The sequence below is a fragment of the Cavia porcellus genome, unplaced genomic scaffold (genome assembly GCF_034190915.1).
Source record: "Cavia porcellus strain 051 isolate PalLab524CR breed Dunkin Hartley unplaced genomic scaffold, mCavPor4.1 scaffold_10, whole genome shotgun sequence".
Classification (NCBI taxonomy): Eukaryota; Metazoa; Chordata; class Mammalia; order Rodentia; family Caviidae; genus Cavia; species Cavia porcellus.
In genome coordinates this window covers 72,857,063-72,879,345 of record NW_026947493.1, presented here as the reverse complement: position 1 = coordinate 72,879,345, position 22,283 = coordinate 72,857,063, and the positions used below count along the sequence as shown (strand labels likewise).

Sequence of the window (22,283 nt, the reverse complement as noted above, 5' to 3'; positions counted from 1 at the left end):
CTTCTCGTCTTAACAGGTTTACTAGATTATATCCTATAAAATACATTCTGTCCATCATGTTACTTTCACTCCTGTCATTTCCTCCCTCTCTTTCCCAACTTTTTACTTTGCTCTTCATTGTTTTATATGTAGTTGACATTTAGAGAAGAATTAGACTAATCAGTTTTATCTTTTTATGGTATAATTCCTAAATGACCCCCTTTCCACTTATTCTGTCTGTTTTACTGAATCTTCCTCTTCTTCCCTATGTCTTAATATTGGAATGCCACGGGGTTTATTTTTTACCTTTCTGTATTTACTCCCTTGGTGAAATCTCCTGGTGATTTCATTTATGTTCATATAACAACTCCCAAATTCCATTTTTTAGGCCAGATAATTTCCCCTGAGCTCAAAACCAGTCAAAACATGTATTTGGATACATTTCTCCATCTAGATTTTTTTTTTAAAAGGCTTCTCATATTTAAAGGCCTGAAAATGAATTTGTCGTCTTGGTTCCTCCCTAAACTTGTTCTTTCTACACCTCTTGCATTTTGTCTGATAGTTTCAGCCTTGATTAATAAGATCAAAATTCTCCAGCAGTCCGCAGATCATCAGAAGTGTTAGGTTCCACTTTTAAAACATGTATCGAAGCATACACTCATCACCTTTACTTAATAAGTCACCATCTTCTGTTTCCTAGATTATTGCTATAGACTTTTACACTATTCTCTAGCCGCCCTTGTTCCATCCATCTGTTCTCAACGCCAAGATAATCCTTTCTATACTACTCAGATATTAAACTGGTTAGAGCCCCTAAAAGTTTCACTATCTAGCTTAGGTTGAAAACCAAAGTCCTTACAGTGATCAGTGATCACATACAACCTGGCCCCATAACATTCTGATCTATCTCATAAATGCTTTTTCCCTTTGGTCACATTCTGGCTTCCTGCCTGTTCCTTAAACCTACCAGACATAATCCTGTAGAACCTTTGAAATGTCTGTTCTCTCTGCTTGAGTATTTTTTCTTGAGATTTCCACCTAGCTCCTTAACTTCTTTTATGCCTTTACTTAGGCACTTTTTCTCTGAGATACTGATGACATATTTAAAATCATAATCATCATCATATTGCTTGCTTGATTTTCTTCATTCAGTGAACTCTTCCCCCACTTCCTAATAAAGAATATTGAGACAAAGTATTTAGAATATTGTAAACTTGTGTATAAAAGCATGGAGCAATTTTAGCAGTGTTTATTTTTAGTTGATGACCTAGAATGATTTAGGGAGATAAGAGATAGACCTTGAAGGAGGAGTAATTCTTTAAAATAGCAGAGAAGATGGAAAAGAGTATTTGGGGCCAAGAAAACTCATGGAGGTGAAACTATGTATGTTTTGTTAAGATATTTAACAGGTCAGTTGGCTAGAGTGTTGGGTTTTATATAGGAGAACTATGAGAAACTAAGGTTAGATGGAGAGATGGTTTTGAATGCCTTGTGAAGTTTCAAATTTTTATTCACTACCTGGGAAACCAATGGAAATGCGTAAGCAGACTTAAGAAAGGCTAATCTGATAGGTCAGAATGAATGAAGACCCTAAGAAGTTAGTAGGCCCACTTGAATGACTACTTTTCACATTGGTCTTCAGATTGATGCCTTGTAAGAGTCAATAGTTAAGTAATATGTCTAATGTAATAGAATGTTTTAAAATTGTAGGTAAGTTGATTTTTTTTTAATTCTCAACAAGAAAACTATTAACACTGATAAACCTTCATGATTTTTTATTATTATTATTTGAATACTTTTGTTTTCTTTAGAAAATACTCTTCTGATTGTCTTTCCATAAGGTAATTTTCCTTTGTGTTTAAAATTTTAATCTCATTTTAGGGGGACTAATATCAATGTCGAACGTTCAAAGGAAAGCAGATGTCTTTTGTCTTTTGTGTCTCTTTGTTTCCCAAAAGATTTTGTACCTTCTGAAAATTATTGATAATTTGAAGAAAAATTTAAAAATAGCTTTATGACTGTTGTACACTATCCTTTATGTACATGAAATTTTACACAGAAGATGATGTAGCTAACTGGAGATTTTTTTCTCTTTCTTGCCCATTATGTACTTTATGATAAAGAGGCAAATCTCGAAAATTTGAGAAGTGAGATGTGCTGTTATCAGTTTATAATGAGGAGAGGCGGCATTGAAAAAAAAGTTAGAACAAAATTAGCCCAAACACCTAATACTTGTAATTGTCCAAAAATAGAATCAGATTAATCATGAAACTTGGTAAAAATTCAATTTATAGAGATTATATTCATCCTACTAAATATAATAAGACAAAGGAATATGCTAATTTAAGAATTTGGAGATGTTTTGAAAAGAACAAAACCAAAATTTATTTAAAATTTTTAATTTTTTAATTATTTTTAACCTTAGAGAATTATTTAATTAAATGTATATGGAGGGTGGGAGGAAAGGAGTAGGGTATAGAAAAAACTGAGATGTGTACATGTAGCAACTACTCACAATGAATGAAATCATTATGTGTTGCAAACATGAAAAAAAAAAACAAAAGAATACGTGGGAAGGGGATCTAGAGACAGGGAAGAAAGGGAAGAGGAATTTTAAAAACTAAGGTATGTTAAGTATATATACATACTTCCTAAGATGAATGTAAACATTACATACTACAAATACATATATACTAGTAAAAATAAACTATATATATAACATATAATAAGATTGTTTTTGTGGTACTGGGAATTGAACCCAGGATCTCTGCACTGAGTTACAACTTCAATCCCCTTTTAATACGTCTCAAAATTTTGAGACAGGATCTCCCTAAGTTACTAAATTGCCCAGGCTGGGCTTAAACTTTCTATCTTCCTGCATTATAGGGTGCTGGGATAACAGGCTTGAGCCACCTTGCCCAATTTAGTCTTTTAGAACTAAGCAATTTTATGCACTATCTGGTCTTAATCCCCTTAGCTTTCTTTCCTTTTTTTTTTTTTTTAAAGACAGGGTTTCACCATGTAGTTCAGGATGGCCATGAATTTACTGTGTAGCCCAGAATGGCCTCAAACTGGAAGTGATCCTATTGCCTCAGCCTGCTGAGTGCTGGGATTACAAGTGTGCTCTACCACACCTAGCACTTTAGCTTTCAAATAAGCAAATTGAAATTCAAAGTAGATATGCTTGACTAAGATCTCATACTAGGTTAACATTTCCCTTCTACTGATTTGCAGTAATGTGTATTTTAAACCAGTTGAGGGAAAAAATTTTTTTTAGTTGAGGAATTTGTTTGACAGCATGTTACTTTTTAAAACACCTATGTAAAAACTTGCACGTACTGAGGGTACTTCATGTGCCTGGCGTTTTGCACTTTGCTTTCCCTGCCACTTCCCAGATGTACCTTTCCCATACCAAAAGAGGCCCTGAAATTAACCAGAATGGCTTAAATCTTTTTTTCTTTTCTTTCTTTCTTTCTTTTGTAATTGGGAGAAGAGAATGAATAATACTTTTTTTTGGTAGCAGCCTACATTTTTGTATTGGACTGAATAATGAATATCTAGTGAAAACCACAATGCATTATCTATTTTACCTCTCAATGAAGGCTTAACTAGGTAAATGTAACAGGTACATATTTGTGAAGCTGGTTAATATGTCTTTTGGGAGACTTTGTGTCGTGTGGGAATAATTTATTCTGATCTTTTTCTGTTTTGGGTAGATCATGAAAAGTATCTGAAGCATAAAAATCAAGGTAGTGAGTATATCTGGGTCTTTATACTTTTCAAAAGTGGAAATTGATACCTGGAAACTGATTCTTACCTACATTAATAGTCTATCTCTGTCTTTTTTATATAGAAGTGATTAAGTTGAAACTTCCATTTTTAATCCAAAAGAATCACAGTTAGATATGTAACTATATAAACAAATAAAACTGACAAATTTAGTTACCTTCTCGAAATTTATGTATGTGTATAATAAAGTATTTCAAACTTCCAAAGGGTTAACTATACTGATGGAAAAACTGCTTCAGAGCCTATCATTTGTTACATTTTATTTCTAATCTTATGTGTAATAATCTTCCAACATTTTTATCCAGTAAATGGTCTAAATATATTTGTGTTATCTTCTCAGATGTTTATAATATTATAGCTAATATTTAGTAAATGTATATGCCATACTCTATGCTGAATTCTTTATATGTTTAATCTCTGTAGTAATCTAGGACTTCAGATGTGTTATTACTCTTATACAGTTGAAACAATTGTTTTAATAATTTAATCCAACGTCATATAACTACTGTAAATCTCAGAGAATGTACTTGAACCCAAGATATACTTAATCCTAAATTCATGTTTTATTCTCAGTATGTGCTCCAGCATTAACCTATACTTGTATAACATTTAAAAAACGTTTCCTTCTAAGATACCCTAAATTTTATTACCTCATTTTATCTCCTAACTTTAAGGTGACAAGACATAATTAGCCTGTTGTGTCTGAAACAGACAGTTGTGAAATCCCGTGGTGGAACATGATGAATATGTATTTCTCATTCACATCTAAGAACTGTATAGATGACTCGGGTATCTAGATTCCTTCAGCGTTTTGTTATGTCATTCCCTATGTTCTGCTTGTAATCAGCTACAGAAATTACAGTACTGCACTTAGCCTTTGAGTAGACAGGAAGTTTAAGGATTTGGGGGCCTCCTTGAAAGGACATTCATCATTGTACACAAATTGCATTGGTCGGGACTACTTACGTGGTTACACCTAACTACAGATAGAATGGGAAATATCTTTGCCTTTTGAAATGGATGAGCGTATTAGCATCATCTCTTATCACAATAATGTTATACCTGTTTTACAGATGGTAGAGGAAGGGTGATACTGACCCAAAAGCACAAACCACTTGGTAGAGATCCATAGTAGCCAGATTTCCTTAAGTCTTCATATAATGTGCTCATTGTTTCTAAGAAGATACTTAAATAATTGAAAAGCATTTAGACTGTAGTTCCAGAACTATTATTGCCTTTCACATTGGGCATTAATGTTTTCCTCTCTATGTCTGTTACATTTTACCTAGAGATAATTGTTTATTGAGTTACCTTGTACTACATAATAAAGAAAATCTTTTTCAGTGGTAATTGCCATTTTGTATGAAGGTGACATAATGGCACTATATTTAAATACATTAAATATTTGAACACACAGTGTTGCTTAACCATTATTTGTGTGGCTGTTGTTTTCAGTAGATGTGAGACATATCGACCTACTTCATGTTCATTGTTTGATGAAATAGAGACAACTGCTTAAGAATCAGTATTGTAAGTTTGTCAAAAACTTATGGAAAGATGTATAACTTCAGCTCTTACTGCTTTACAAGAATGTTCAAATTGAGCTTATAATTGGCATAAACATGAAAATTTGTACTTACAAATAGAGCAGAAAAGATATACCTGATCTAAGGTTAACTTTTACTAACAAGTTAATTGTTAACATTTCAACAATAGCAGCTAACCTTTTATTGGACTCCTTGGAGAATCTATTGAAAGCTGTGATTGTATCCTGTTAACTAGTACATATGTACCTATTATGTTTATAATTTAGCATTACATTAGAGTTTTAATAGGTTTCTCTGAAGTCAATTCATACATTACTCTTTATTTTTAAGTATTTTCATCTTTTTCCAAACATTATTGTCTATTATATATTTACTTTGACAGGTCATATAAAGAAAAATGAACTCTTTATATAGAGTTTTCAGAGTCTGTTGTGTTAATACTACTTGAACAACAAAAACTATGGTCACAAAATGCACTTGTACTTAGTATCTGAATTCAGCTGTACTGGGGAATGGCTAGATTAGAGTAAAATGTGGCATTTCCAAATTAAGCATGTCTTAAAAGCAAGTATAGTGTTTAGGAATGATATAACTTCAAAAAGAAGTTTAAACATTTAAATAACTTTTTAGAGTAATAGTCAGGTTTATTATTATAAACTATAATGATTTATCTGTTCAGAAAAAGCCATGTATGAAAATCTAACCAATTTAATGCTTTAAAAAACATCTGTTAGTTATGTTCAGATTTATAAAAGTTACTGGTCAAAATTAGCTTGTATAGATTGTATCATTTGTAGTACATGGCTTCTAGTTGTATCTCATTAAAAGACTGCTTCTGACAGTTACTCTCTTTTTTGGCAGTCAGCTGCTACATTGAATTATACATAGCCATATTTAAATTTGACAGAGTTGCTATATTGCATTTGGGAGGTTTTATGGAAAAACACATACTTACTGTCTTAGGAAACAATATATTAGAAGCAAAGCAGAGGCAAAATAGTCAAATTCTGAGGCCTTCCCCACTATTGATAATATTACGGGTTTCTGAAATTATACACAATGAGCTAAGTAAGTACAGTATTCTTTATACTAGATAATTTGGCTAGGTAACTAGTGATTCCTTTTTGTGCAGTTTAAACTGTGCCAGAGTGTGAGAATATTAAAAACCATTGTCACTGAAAAACAGACTGCTGCTAAGAGTATTTATAGTTCTTAAGAAGAAAACTTTATACTAGATTTTGATAATTATTTGTTTAGATCTTGGAACTAACATACATGCTCAAGCATAATAGTAATTGTGAGTTTTATATATGTATATATATATATATTGGTACGGAGACTTGAACTCAGATCCTCACACTTGCCGAGCAGGCTCTGTGCAGTAACCCCAGCCCAATAAGTTCTTAAATAATAATAATGCTTAAAGAGGAAGCAGTTTATTAAAATTTAGGTCCTTACAAAGTCCTTCATGTTACTCTATTTTCTAAAGAAGATGTAGTCTGAAATGTCTGTTCAGTATTTAGTTTAGTAGATGCATTAGAATGAAAGTTCCACAAAGCAGGGGCCTTCTTTATTTCATTCAGTTTATATACCCAGCACTTAGAAGAATACGTGGAACATGATAGACACTGAACATATTTGCTGAAAGGAAAAATAAATTAATACTTAGACATTGCATGGAGCAAAGGAAAAAATTTAAAGCAGTCAAATAAATGGTTGTTATGTTGTGATGATCACAAATGTATACTGAGGATAAAGTTTTCTATGACAATGTCATATATATATATATATATATATATGCAGATTAAAGCATATTATATCTCACAGCCTAGATGAAGAAGATATACTTTGGAAAAAATTGCCAGATTACCCCCTCCCCAATTGTATGTCATCCTCCATAAAGAAAAGTCCATATAGCAAAAGGCAACTGGACCTCAAGCAGAAAGCCATAGTCTTAATGATTTGTGGTGTAGAGTTCGGGATTGCCAGAGTAGCTGGAAATTGAGTGGATAAATTCCAGAATGAAGTTGTGATATAGTAAGATAGCTCCTAATTCTATGATAATAACTCATTGTTTCCTAAACCAACTAGGCAATTTCAAAGATCTTGAAGGAAAATCATAGCTGAAAGGCAGAAAAACTAGGAATTTTAGCCGTTTTCCTTCTGCAGAGGAGATAGAATTTGATGTTTGATTTCCACCAAGGTAGAGAACTTTTATCAGCATTTCTTTTTTTTTTTTTTTTTTTTTTTTTTTTTTTGTCTTTTTCCTTTTAATCGGTACCAGGGATCGAACTCACAACTTCCTGCTTGCAAGGCAGGCGCTTAGGCTGCTGAGCTAAATCCCCAGCCCCCTTATCAACATTTCTGATTGCTACAGAAAAGCATAAAGCCAAGCCTGTGTAAAGTCAAGTTAATGAGCTAGTGATGTTAATTACCATACCATAATTGAAATCTTTGCTCTCAGAAAAGAGATTCCAGAGCTTCTACAGCATATCATCCACAATATGCAGTTTATAATATACAATTACTAGGCATGTGAAAAAGCAGAGAAATACAGCTCACTATAAAAACTGCCTCCCAATAGTTTAGTAGAATTAGTAGACAGACTTTTAAACCAACTCTAATATTTTCAAGGTTATAAAGAGAGAGATATGATCATGATTGAGCAAATGGGTAATGTCAGAGAAATGAAAACTATAAACAAGAACAGTGTGCAACTGAAAATACATTATCTAAAATGAAAACTTCACTGGATGGATTTAACAGCAGATTGAAGACAGCGGGGGGAAAAGTTGATGAAACTGAAGATAGACTAATAAAAATCAGCCAAAGAATAGAGAAAAAAATGATTAAAAAAATATAGCTGAGCAACATAGTAGCTGCCTGGCAAGCGCAAGGTGATGAATTCAATTCCCAGTAATAAATAAATAAATAAGACCAAAGCTTCAGTGGCCACTGGGTTAAAGTTAAATTGTCTAACATACAAAAATTTGTAATTCTAAAGGTAAGAGAAAGGGCAGTAGATTTTAAAATAAGTAATTTTTCCCAAAATTCTTAGTCATTTTGAGTCAAGTTCAAATCCAGGAAGTTTGGTGAACCCAAAACAGGATAAATTAAATATGAAGAAAACTACATCTTGGCACAAATTAATCAAATTGCTTACCATAAAAAATAGAAATTGTTTGTTGTTTGTGTTTTGTTCTTTGAGACAAAATCTCACTATCTAGTTTATACTCTATATAGCCACTCTAGTATATACTCAGTGTATAGCACAGACTGGCCTTGAACTCAACAGTGATCCTCCTGCCTTAGATTCCCAACTACTAGGATTATAGGTGACCATCACCACAATGGGTGAAAAATAGAAATTGTTGAATATTAGCCAAGGGAGAAAAAGTCACATTAAATACAAGAAAATTAAAATATTAATGAAAGATGACTTACTAAAAACGGAGGTGAACAGAATACACTTTAATAATGAACCTAAAGTCTTGAAAAGATAAAGCTTTCAACCTAAAATTCTATTGTCAAGTAGACATATCTGTTTTTATTAAGTGACAAAATAAGGACATGTTTTAGGTAAATGAAAGGATAGTTCATTGTTAAAGAGATCTGCACATCACAAAATGCTGAAGGAAATTCTTTGAGACTGTAGAAAAATGACATAAGGTACAATTGTAGATCCACAAGAAGGAATAAAGAATGCCAAAAATGACAAATATTGTTATAAATAGGTTTACTCTTTGAAAGGATCACATAAGCAAATATCAAAAACTATTGACAGAGGATGTTGTTGAGAATTCAGGAAAATAAACATTGGGCTAGTGGTAGTACAAACTGGAGCAAAACAGTTTCCTAATCTATTTCAACAGCTTATTTTAGAAGTTCGTATCACTTAGCAAAATGGCTTATCAAATCACTGGGAGTGAAGTAGCACAGAGATCATTATTCCATAACTGGTGTTATAGTGACTGGCTAGCTAGCCATTTGGAAATAAAATTTTGATCTCAGCTTAATCCTGATTTTCAAATAAATTGAAATGTGTTTTTAAAAACTATAGAAAACATTAGAGAATTTTAAAAATATAATCTTGGGGGCCAGGGATATCGCTTAGTGGCACAGTGCCTGCCTGACAAGCATGAGGTTGTGAGTACAGTTCCTGATATAAATAAATAGATAATTTGAATTTCATCAAAAATACAATCTTGGAGCAGGCAAGGCTTTTTATAAGACTGGTATAAAAATCAAAAGTTAGACCGAGATAAGTGAATTTGATCACATAAAAATGTTTTTGAAATTTGTGCAATGAAGTTTCCATACAAACAAATACAATTTTAAAAAAGATGTATCTGACATGATAGCAAGTATATACATATATGTTTATATATACTTGTGACTATATATAAAAACATGTGTATAAACATATACACATATATGTAGGAAGGAAAAACGTACCAGCATGATAAAAATATGTGGTTTACAAAAAGTAAATGTTAGTGACTGGTAAAAGGCCTAAGATATCTTTCTTATCTATCAAGGCAAATGTTTCTCTTGGTTTTCCAATTTCACGTGTAATTTTAAAATTTTCCTTTCCTCATTTCTTTCTATCTTGATGTAAGTATAAAGTTACACTTTTGTAATATAGAGTGCAGCATCTAACATAGAGTCTTGTCTTTCTTGAAGCTTCTGACTCTAGTAGTAACCAAGTTAATGAAGTTGAGGAATTTCTGTTTGGAACTCTCTACCCCTGTTCTTCCTTGCTAAGATGTAACAGGGTGGGGAAGAAGTTAGTGTTCTTCCTGTGCTGCTCCACAGTGCTGGTAGATATGGCTTCATGCTATGTTTATTACCAGACATCTGAAAAAGAAAAGCGAATTAGAGAAACTGAGTACTCTTCACTAATATTTAGTATTTGGACTGTGGATATCCAACCTTTTGGCTTGCCAGGACCACACTAAGTGAAAAAGAAATATCTCGGGACACATGTAAAATGTGTAATACAGTATAGACAAGATATATAAGTTTTTAAAAACTTTCCTTTATTTTTAAATATTTTGTAACATTTGAAAAAGACAGCAGAAACATAAAACTAATGGGATATTTGTCCTTGTTTTTATGAAAATGATGGATTGGTGTCTAGTCCAATGGAAGTGGGTACAATATAGTGAGTTCTCAAAGTGCTTGTCAGAAGTTTTTTGTCTAATTTTATTCTTCGTGTAGTTCCTCCTTAAAAATAGTCTTTCACAAATGTACATACTGCCAAAAAGTAGTGATGTGAATAAGGCATGGTTAAGAAGTAAGGGATACTTTTTGCAGGAAGATAGGTCTTATAAAAGTTTATTAAAGATGTGATTAAATTTGTCTTTGAATTGAATGTCTGATTATAGCTGTGTGCATTCCAAAAATTAATAACCAGCTATCAATTTTTGTAGTATTAGTGATTATATATGTTGCTATAATGTGAGCAAAAAACTAATGTGTTTTTGTGCTTTCTATATTGCAACTGCTAAATGAGCCATTTTAACTTATTAAATTATCTTATGATATAACACAATAAACCCAAGTTTAATAATTAAGTAAGAAAATGTATGTATCTGCTCAATAACAATGCCTATCCATACGTGTATAGGTAGGTCGAAATACTGTTACCCGTAAAGTGCTTGTTTATGTGACAGGTTTCAATTGGACTGCATTGAAACAGCATTTTGTTATCCGTATGCAGTCTGCACTGAAATACCACACAACTGAGTTGTGAGAAACATTCCTAAAAATCACATAGTAGTATTAAAAGTTGTTGATCTTATAGAGCCACAGTACCAGCTGTCCACGGATGTATGCAGTGCGCTGGCCACAGTTGGAAATCTCTTTTGCGAAGTAGAGTGAGGAAGTGTTCTGTAGACTTTTTACTCATCTCTCTCACTTTCTAAAGTGCTTGCCTATGAGTCATAAGTCTTTTAGGCACATAGGTGGCCATTAGATGCTACTACAGTGTTCACAGTTAGGAAATGTGTATCCAAGGGGTAATTTTAATCTGTAATGCTTGAAGTTACATTATTTCAGGATATTTAACCTGTTAAGAATCCTGTAGCACTTGTGGAATAAAAATTTCTTATCTTTTTTTTTTTCTACTTTAAAACTCTAGCTGTAGAAAGGCTGTATAATAAAGATCATGCAACCCCAAAGCCTGACTTACTTAGCCAATATTTATTACTCACTTTTTATGAACTACATATTATGTAAGGTATTAGGCTAGGGATACAAAGCTTATCTTACATTTCACTTTAGTTACATCTAGTACAATGTTGGATTTTATTAGATACTTTCAACATTTCAATTTCAGATTAATCTTGGAACATTTTAAGTGGGTGGGGTCATCCATGTTTTGTAATGGAGATCACAGACTTAGAAATGTACCTTATCTAAGGTGTTATAACTAAGAGTAGCAGAGCCAAGTCTTTCTACTTCCAGGGTCTCTCTATATATCTGGTATGGGTTAGTTTGGCTGTCCTGCCTCCTCCAGAAGCAACAACCTCCTCCTACCTTTTCTTCCTTTACCCTGCTTTGTACTTCAGGAGGTTGACTTCTAAGAATTGTTTTATTTGTCCTCCCTTGTTGGCTTCTGATTAGATTTGGATTTAGATTTGGCTTTTGGGAGACACTGGCAAAATTTTGGGTCCTGAGGAGAAAGAAGCTGGGTATTCCATCAGCTACTGTTGATCAACTACTCTCCAATAACGGCTCCCTCCCTGCTGTTTCATTCTGAAGTCAGCAACTTCCTGAGATTTGATTTCTTTGACACTATTCACACCTTTTTTGAGTGCATCCTTTAGTTAACTGCCTTATGAATGCATTTTGGTAAGGCCCTGACTAATACAGCTTTTCTTAAAACATGGTATGCTCTCTGTGTAGATTGTTCATTCCTACCCAATTTTAACACATGGTGTCAAATTAAATATATCTTAGGATGAGTCAGTAAAGTCTGTACTTTCACTGAATCTTTATGCCACATAGCTTTAACATGGTAGAAACACTTTTGTTTGGGGTCATTTCTAGTTCTTAATTTCTCAAACATTTCTTAAGAGATAGAAAAAGTAAGACCCCAGAGATCTTGACTTTAAAAGTGGTATAAATACTATTAAAAAAAAAGAGGTTAGATAAGTAGGCTAAGAATTTTGTCCTTTTCGAAGTCATACAGAAAAAGCTTTATTATGAAGGCTTATTATGGGACTTCTCTGTCTCCTTAGTCATGTAAGCTAAGCCTTCATAATAAATCTGACAGTATTTTATATATAACAAACACTATGTGGTTTTATTTTTTTTTACAAATGGGCTCATACTATACATAATCTTTGGCAGTTTTTGTTCACTCATCTTTCTATATGAACGTAATGCAACGTGATCAAAATATACATGAAGGTTAAAATGAAAACATATTACAGTAAAAGATACATTGCTGTTAATCTCCCCTCATTCTACTACTCCTTGCTTTGATCATATTTGTCTCATCATTCTTGCCACTCTTCGAAGCACTGGATGACCTCTTTCGTGTCTTTGTGAGGTATGATTAAAACATACATTGCTTGCTGCTATTAAGTTTCATCCAACAGAAAGACGGGCTTGTAAAAAAGCCATTACAGTGTATCCATATCCACCCTACTGATACTCACCACACAACTTCTGGTTCTTTCTCATAGTCACAGTGACCATGAAAAGTAAATGTTTGGAATCATTTAAGATATCAAAGCAGCCACAACAATGCAACTGAAGACACTCACTAGAAAGAGAACTTCCAGAACTGCTTCCAAAAGTGGCAAGAATGGTAGGATAAGTGTTTTCAAAACAAGGGAAAATATTCTGAGGAATTAATGTGTCTTTTACTGTAATATATTTTTAAAATTTTTAAACATTTATTTTGTTTTTCTGTCACATCTCATACCTTTGTAATCACTATACATGTTAAAGGTCTCTTTGTGTTTACCCCTAAGGGTAGCTATAACCCTGACTCCTAACACTGTAGATTAATGTTACCTTCTTTGAACTTTATATAAATAGAATTACATGACACATTCTTTTTGTGGCATTATTTTGTGTGTGTGTGTGTGTGTGTGAAGCAGTATTTTCATTACTTCATGGAATACTAGAACATGAATATACCCCAACATCTATATTCTGTTGATGGAAATGTAGATTGCTCACAGTATTTTGACTAATAAATATTACTGTGAATACATAAATATTTCTGTGAACATAGTTATGTATATCTTTTGATGCATTTATTTTGCCTTGTGCCCTCATTTGTTAGGAGTAAAATGCTGGGTAAGAGATTACATTCTCTGTATGTTCACATTTGGTAGATATTGTTAACTTTCCAAAGAAGTTGAACCATTTTACCACTCTCATCACCAGTATGGGAGGGTTCCTAGTCCTACAGCATATAAAAATATCAGTCTTAACTATAGCTACCCTGCTGCATGTATAGTAGTTTCTCAATGTAGCGTTAATGTTTTATTTGCTGATAGGGAATTTTTTTGTATCCTTTTGTAAAGTACATACTTATTACATCCTCTGGCCACTTTTGTTGGGTTGTCTACTTTTATTGATTTGGATGTTCTTTAAATATTCTGGATACTGTTCCTTTTTTAGTTCTTTGTATTCTCCCATTCATTTGGTACTTTTTCTTGACTTTGTAGTCCAATTTATCATCTTTTATGGTTAGCACTTTTGTATATTCCATTTAAGAATTTTTTTCATTGAATTACTCTCATGCTGTCTCCTAAAGTTTGCATGATTTTATTTTTCACATTTATATCTGTCAACCATCTGGTACTGATTTTTACACATGAGATGAGCCATAGATCAAACCATTGTCTCAGATGAATAGCCAGTAGACATAGGACTTTTTTCTTAAAAAAACAAAAAGTCCGTTCTTAGTACTCAGCAAGGTCATCTTTGTCATAAATCAGGTATCACATATATGGGACTTTCAGACTATATTCTGTTTCATTGTTCTATATAAATCCTTGTGACATAGCACATTGTCTTAATTACTGTAACTTTATAATAAATCATTGTTCTGGCAGTGGAAGAGCCCTTCTCCCTCTTTGATTTTTTTTTTCAAGATTATATAAACTGTCCTTAGCGCTTTGTATTTGCATGTATCCTTTATTGTCAATTAAAAACAAACAAAAACTCCTAAATGCTGTGAGGTATTGCTGAAGTGATAATGATCAGAAATTTTACCTAAGATCTTATATCGATCAGATTTGTTCATATCTTTATTGAGATTAAACAATGTTATTGCTAGTTCAGTGTTAATTTTATATTCTAAACTAATAAATTTACCTTTTAAACTAAGATTAAAGAATATATGTGTTTGAAATTTCATAAAGAATTTGTAAGTTATAAAAACTTGTAGACTAAAAATACAATTTAATGATCTTGGTTTTTGTTTTTCAGGACATCTATAATAACATCTTCTATAAATCAAAGTTTTTCAAGAATTCTCTGAAGGAACCAAGTAGGATCTTCATACATCATGGCTTAATCTGACTGCAAGAACAAGAAATAGGATTTATTTTGAAGTATAATGAAGGGCTGTGTGTAGACACTGTCCCTGACTCAATTCTAATACGCATTTTAGACATGAGTTTACATCGGCAAATGGGTTCAGATCGAGATCTTCAGTCTTCTGCTTCATCTGTAAGCTTGCCTTCCGTTAAAAAAGCACCCAAAAAAAGAAGAATTTCAATAGGCTCTCTGTTTCGGAGGAAAAAGGGTAACAAACGTAAATCAAGGGAGCTAAATGGAGGGGTGGATGGGATTGCAAGTATTGAAAGTATACATTCTGAAATGTGCACTGATAAGAACTCCGTTTTCTCTACAAATGCCTCTTCTGACAATGGATTAACTTCTATCAGCAAACAAGTTGGAGACTTTATAGAGTGCCCTCTGTGCCTTTTGCGGCACTCTAAAGACAGATTTCCCGATATAATGACTTGTCATCATAGATCTTGTGTGGATTGCTTACGACAATACCTGAGAATAGAAATCTCTGAAAGTAGAGTTAATATCAGTTGCCCAGAATGTACGGAACGGTTTAATCCCCATGACATTCGCTTGATATTAAGTGATGATGTCTTGATGGAAAAATATGAAGAATTTATGCTTAGACGGTGGCTTGTCGCAGATCCTGACTGTAGGTGGTGTCCAGCTCCAGACTGTGGGTAAGAAAATATTGCCTGACTTTCCTTGCATTAATTTTTTTCTGCAGGGATAAAATAAGAATTTGCTGGTTACTACTGAAAAGAACTAAAATCATGCTAGGCACTGTGTTGGATGTTAAAGGCAAGAATCTTATTTTTATGCTATTTCTACATTACATACTCACTTAAGAGCATTTCTGAAAGATAAGTAAGATGATAGAGAACAGATTTTAGCCCTATGCAAAATTGAATTTCCCTATCCCTTAGAGAATTTTTATTTTAGAATAATAGATGAAATGATCAAGTTTATGGTAAGAGATTTTATTTGAGGTCATATATAAATGACTTTTATGGAAAGGTACTTTACCACAGAGTAATTCATTCAGGTTAATATATGTAAACATTTGCTACTCATTAAGATTTGCTACCTGTAGGGATTATTTAATGCTTCATTTACCTCAAGTTTTTAAATTACAAATACCATTTGCCCAACATTTAAAATAACTTCATGTGTTTGATTATTACGTTAACAACAACCCCTGTGTATGCTTTTTATTATATTCAGTTGTCCAAACCGAGAAAAAAATTAGATACTCTTTAAGAATAGTCAAAGCCACAAGCGGTTGAGCTTTAGTGTACTACTGCTACACTATAGTTTATAAAAACCTAGAATTTCTAGATTATTTGGGTATAGTCTGAGGCAAGGCTGAAATGTAAAATTTATCAGATAACAACTTCAGGACTCATTTGAACAAACCCATTTTTAAAGCTTGTTGAGTAATATAATTTTCAATTGCGTTTAACCTATAAACCTATATTCATAATCTTATTTTTATATTTTATACTTTTAAATAAGAAAAATCATGTTTCTAACATATACAGGTTCTAATTTTTCTAGATGTCACTAGCACTTAACCATCCACTAAAGATTTGTGATAGAAAGCATTAAAAATGCTAATAACAATACTTTATGAATTTATCAGTTGTGTGTAGGACTTACTGTTCAGTGTCCTATTTGAATTATGCTCTCCTACACTGTAAAGAACTTGTAGCAGAAGATACTGTCTGTAAATTGGCTCAAGGTTAGCTGTGTCTCCAAGTATAAGGACTGAACAAAACTCTGAGAGCCACGAAGAGCTAAACTCTCAAGGAAAAGATGAGAGAAAATGGGAAGAAGGAGCTTTACCTTAAAACAACTTGAAGAAGACACTGTATCTATCCTGTTAGGAAAACAATTTAGATATAATTGTATCACTGTGATTCTATAAATCCCTGCACAGTATTTTCACTGATGTAAATCATTCTCCTGAAATTAAATTTTAAGTTTGATAGTAAATTTTAGGTTAAAAGAAAGTTTTCATGAGTTGTTATAATAAATACTCCCATAGCAAAAACTCAGGAGAAAAGATAAAATGGTATAATTTTCCAGCCATCCTTCATAGAGCCCAGGGGACAAGAAGTACTTTGTAATTTTTTTCCAAACATGTAAAAATGTTTTTTAAAAAAATCTGAAAGTGATGAAACAAAGAAAAAGGAGGCTTATGTTTGAGAACCTGAGGCCAGGAGAGAGTCTAGAGGCACTAAATTTTGGATTAATAAATAGCTGTGTATTCTCTTGTGCTGGATGGACAGTCAACATTTAGCAACCTAAGAGAACACAATAGATAATCCTAAAACACTATGTAGTTTGTATAAGAACTTGGTTTTAGGGAAAGTATGCCAAACCAAAACAGGATTGAGTATGCAACGAATAAAATTGTGAAAATTAGCTATCTGAGGGGGAAGAAAATTAGGCCATCACCATATATAACATAGTAACAACATCAAAACAGGTTACAAAATTGTTACATAAATAAAAGGAAAAACATTAAAAGAAAATATAAATGAATTAGCTCACTTAATGACACGCTATTAAAATTTTAAATATGCATTTACTCTACAATGAAGAATTCTCCTAAATACCTTAGACAAATTCTTTATGTAGGAGATACACTTAAGAATGTTCATAATAGCACACAAAAAATACACAAATTTTCATTAATAGTAGAATGAATAAATACATACAGTCTGGTGGTTACCTCTTGAAAAAAAGAACGGGCTGGGGATTTAGCTCAGCGGCATAAGTGCTTGCCTTGCAAGCAGGCAGTTGTGAGTTCGATCCCTGGTACCGATAAAAAGGAAAAAGACAAAAAAAAAAAAGAAAGAAAGAAAGAAAAAAAGAACAAGGGGATGTGAATGTTAAGGGACAACCAGGAAACTTCGAAACCCAGTGATAAATCAAGTGACCATAGGTTCTGATTTGCCCAAGATAAGTTCGTGTTTATTATTCTGGTATAACTTTTAATGCCACTGCCTTTCTTTTTTAAGTGTTCCAGTTTAGCTTTTGAATTAGAGAATCATGCTACTGTTAATGTGCTTGACCTGCGCGATAGAGGGACTTTTGTTGTTGTTGTTGTTGTTGTTGAGGTGAGATTTCACTTAAGTTGCTCACTTTGGCCTCAAAACAACTGTGTTCAAGTGATCTGTGTGACAAGTGAGTGATGGTGCTCATTGTTGTTACTCTTTATAAACGCGTTTGTGTGTCTATGTCCTGGTAATATTTAAAATTTTTCAGTAACATTCTTTGGGATATTTTTTAACATTTTCTTACTGAGACTTCATTGTTTAAAAAAAGTAAGGTGGTTCAGTATTCTGTGTATTTTGGATAACTTAAATGTTAGCACATATAAAATATAAAATAATATACTTCAAAAATTAGATTTTGAAGACAACCACTTGATATATCAGTTTAATAAAGGATTGTTCTTGGGGCTGGAGATTTAGCTTAGCGGCACAAGCACCTGCCTGGCAAGTGCGAGATCATGAGTTCAATTCTCAGTACCAAACAAAGAATTGTTCTTAATTTATTTGGTTATACATTCATTTTTAGTGTGGTAGTTGTCAGTAGCCTTTGAAAATACATAACAGCAGCAACTTTTATTTATAAATTATTATTTATGCTGGTTCTCCAAGTTGGATACATATTTTATAAACTTTAATGTTACAGGTTTTATATTGATATTACATAGAAAACCTCACCCACTTACATAAAACTTGTCTGTTACACTTTGAAACATAGACCATTTTGTGAGCCCTAATTAAAAATCAGTTTTATGATGAACATGTACAAACTTGATTTTGAGGCCCTGTTACAAAGATCCATTCTTAATGTTACATTGTTACAAAGATCCATTCTTAATGTTATTGCTAGGAAAATTCTTAGGATACAATAAGCTTCTTATACCTTTCATTTATTATTCCTTATCTCCATTTCCTGAATATTGTCTCTTGTTTTCTTTTGTTTTTTTAACAATGCTATGAATCATACCCAGAGTGTTAACCATGCTAGGTATGCTGTCTCTTACCAGGCTATACCTGTTCCTTTATTTTAATTTTAATCTTTCAGATATTTAATTTAAATACTTACAAGATTTTTTTAATTAAAACTTCATTATTTAAGTAAGGCATAAGGAACATAAGTAAATATCTGAATATATATTTGCCAATCATTCACAGAAATGCATGGCCATGGTGCCAGTATCATGTGTATATGTACAGATTTAACCTGTGTCACGTGATAGGTTTCTGTTGTCATTGTTCTAGGGATTGAACCCAGACTCTCAAATATGCAAGGCAGGTGCGGTCCCACTGAGCTAAATCCCCAGCCCTCTTTTTTTTAAATTTTGAGACAGGATCTTGCTAAATTACCCAGACTGGCCTCAAGTCTCTGACTTCTGTCTCAACATCTGGGATAGCTGGGATTGTAGGTGGGTACTACTGTGCCCAGCTGAGTCTCCTCCCAACCTCACCTTCATGGGAGATGTGGAACTATGAATTTTTTTCCTTTTCCATTTGATACTTAACAGTATGACCATTTTCTATGTTTGACATATTGTGGGCTAGGCTCAGCAGCACAAGTGCCTGCCCGATAAGTGCAAGATCATGAGTTTGATCCCCAGTACCAATATATAAATGGCAAAACAGAAAAGGTTGTTTAACACCTTTAGAAATACTTTTCTTGCCTCAAAGTAGAAAAAGAGTACTGACCTGGTTTCTGTTTGAGATCTCTGGAGGTTTCTGGTTTTTCTGAGGAGCAGGGCAGATTAAACTTTTAAATAAGTTTAATTTGTGAAAACTCTTGAGAAGTTTAGAGGCTAAAACTATGTGCTGTGGTTTAACCAGAGTGAGACTTGCTGACTTACTTGTAACCACACCAGTTCTTAAAGGTTCAGAGAAAAATTTGACCACGGCAAGGAAGAAGAATGCTGTGAGGGAATAGATGAGAAAACATACAACTTGGGGGGCTGGGGATTTAGCACAGCAGCATAAGTTGCCTGCATTGCAAGCGCGCAGGTGTGAGTTTGATCCCCGGCACCAAAAAAAAAGAAAACATACAACTTGTCTTGGAGAGAAATACTGAACTGTCATTTGTCCATTGTGGATATATATAGCAAAAAGTAGGTATTTTAATTTCTGTCATTACCTATGGCCACCCTTCTACCAGCACAAGCACACATAATCAGTGTTATCTCATAAGAGTACTTCTTACTTTGTGGGGAACTTTGACTATAAATGATATGGAGTTAATGTAAATGTCTTAGAACCTTTAAAGGCCAAAAAAAAAAAAAAAACCTTGTTTTTTCTTTGTAATCACCAATTACTTTTAGGTTTTGTAAAAAATTCTTAGATGAGCCAGTCTGACTATATGTCCAAACACAAGTGATATACTTGAAGGTGGTACAGTCAACTATGAGTTTGTGTTGCTTTGAGCTGGTTTAAAACTCTATGTCTTAAATGCCTCTCAATGATAACTTACTGTGGGGGAGGATATTGTTCTTAATGGGTCTTTTTAAAATGGAGCCATTGCTTAGGAAAAACTTACTTTTTAAAATTCTAATTAATACCTACAAAGAGCTTTAGCCATAGCTTGACCATTTTTTTACATTCCAGAAATGCTTTGTAGGCTGACCTTTTACAAATTTCACACAGATCAAAGACCCACCTTTGGTTTCGTCTACAGGAAATAAGTACATGTAACTTAGAAAACAGGTTTTACGTATAGAGTCATAATAAGTAAATTTGTGTTTTGGCAGTTGTAATTCATGACAATTGAAAATTAGCCATTCATAAAAGTATTATAAGAGTCAATAGCTTGAATTGAATTTATTCTTCCAGATTTCTTTTTCCTAACCATAAAACTGACCCAAAGGTATATCTTAACACCAAGTAATTCAGTATATATAACTCTTGCACCAAACATTGTTAATTGATATTAAAATTTTTGGTAGAGTTTTATTAATAAAAAATAACATTTCTTTCTCACAACCCTCTTCCAGTATCAGGTTAAAATACAAGACACAGGACCAATTAGTTGACTAAAGAAGGCAACTTTAGATATAGCCAGAATGCTAATAATGATTCATACCTAAATTAAAGACTTCTAAAGTCAGTCTGGGGCAGTTCTGAACAGCTATAGCCTTCTCCAGAGCATGCAGTGGTAAGTAGAATAGAATGCATCTCTCTGAAAGATGCAGATCTTAAAAAAAGGAACCAGGAGATATGCCTCAGTAGTGGGGAACCTATGGCATTGTTATTTCTTTCTAAGACAATCAATATTAATATGTAAGTTTTTCTAAACAAAAACCTCAGTATTCAAGTTTAATTGCAGCATTAGCACTTGGAATAAATAAGTGAGTTTTGGGTTCAGTTTGGGTACGCACTCGGCTCTTAAGAGGTGCTACACACCATCCCTGGTCTAGACCTTTTCAGAAGTGCATCAGTGAAGTAAGTTACTGCTTTTCTGTTGCAATGATCATAACTTTTGGAAAGTGGAAACATGAGCCTCTTTATTTTAATGTAAAACTTAACCTTTCCCTTTAAATAGATAATTAATTTTGGTATTTCTGGTACTTTTCTTACTTCCTCCAGGCCACACTTTGACAACTCAGTATTCTTCAGAGGCCAAAATCAAGTATCACCATTATAGTATGATCAACTTCTGAGATACCAGGAAAAAATACAAATTTTATTTTTAAAACTTAGTGATCAAATAGTAAGTGCAAATTTGGCATAATATAGAAACGGTAATTTCTGTACACTGTCAGTTACTTGCTTCTGAGATAGATACCTGTATATGGAGATATATCTGTATATAGAGATAATAGATTTTTTTTTTTTTTTTGAGACAGGGTCTTGCTACATAGTTTAGGCTGGCCTCAAACTTCTTTCAGTCCTGCCTCAGCCTCCTGTGTGCTAGGATTACGAGTGTGTCCCACCGTGCCCAACTTGATTCACTTATTATACTGCCTATTTTAACAATTCTACATAAGTATTTTATCTATGCATATTAAAAATTACACATAACTTCATTTTAATATTTTACTTATAAGATACGCAAATAAGATCAAGTTTTATAATATATTTTATAGAAAAAATACTGGAAGAAAATACCAGAATAAATTTGGATAATGTTCTTGTTCATCTATAAGTCATTTTCAGTAAGCTTGTTTCTAGAGTCAAAACAATAAGAAAATCATCATAAAGAAATTTATGGAGTTGTTCTGAAGTTTGATTGTTGAGAAGAAAGTGTGTTTAGGTCATCAGCTTTCTTCCTATACCCCTAATGTTTTCATACTTGATGGTGTTCTGGATTTTGAAACTTAACCTTGTCATGAGATCTCAAAAGGGCAGAGTTGACATCCTGCTTTTTAAAGTCTGTGTCATATTT

At 33.0% G+C, this 22,283-nt stretch overlaps 1 protein-coding gene across 3 annotated transcripts in view; it reads left to right on the top strand.

Annotated features, from left to right (window-relative positions):
* Rnf19a (ring finger protein 19A, RBR E3 ubiquitin protein ligase) overlaps positions 1–22,283 on the top strand; it is a 51,092-nt gene that overhangs the window by 5,566 nt on the left and 23,243 nt on the right. For all 3 annotated transcript variants that reach the window (XM_003479858.4, XM_063257620.1, XM_063257619.1), the window contains exon 2: positions 14,772–15,538. In XM_003479858.4, the coding sequence (XP_003479906.3) occupies positions 14,958–15,538 (581 nt within the window). In that variant the 5' untranslated portion in view covers positions 14,772–14,957. The remainder of the gene's footprint in view (positions 1–14,771; positions 15,539–22,283) is intronic.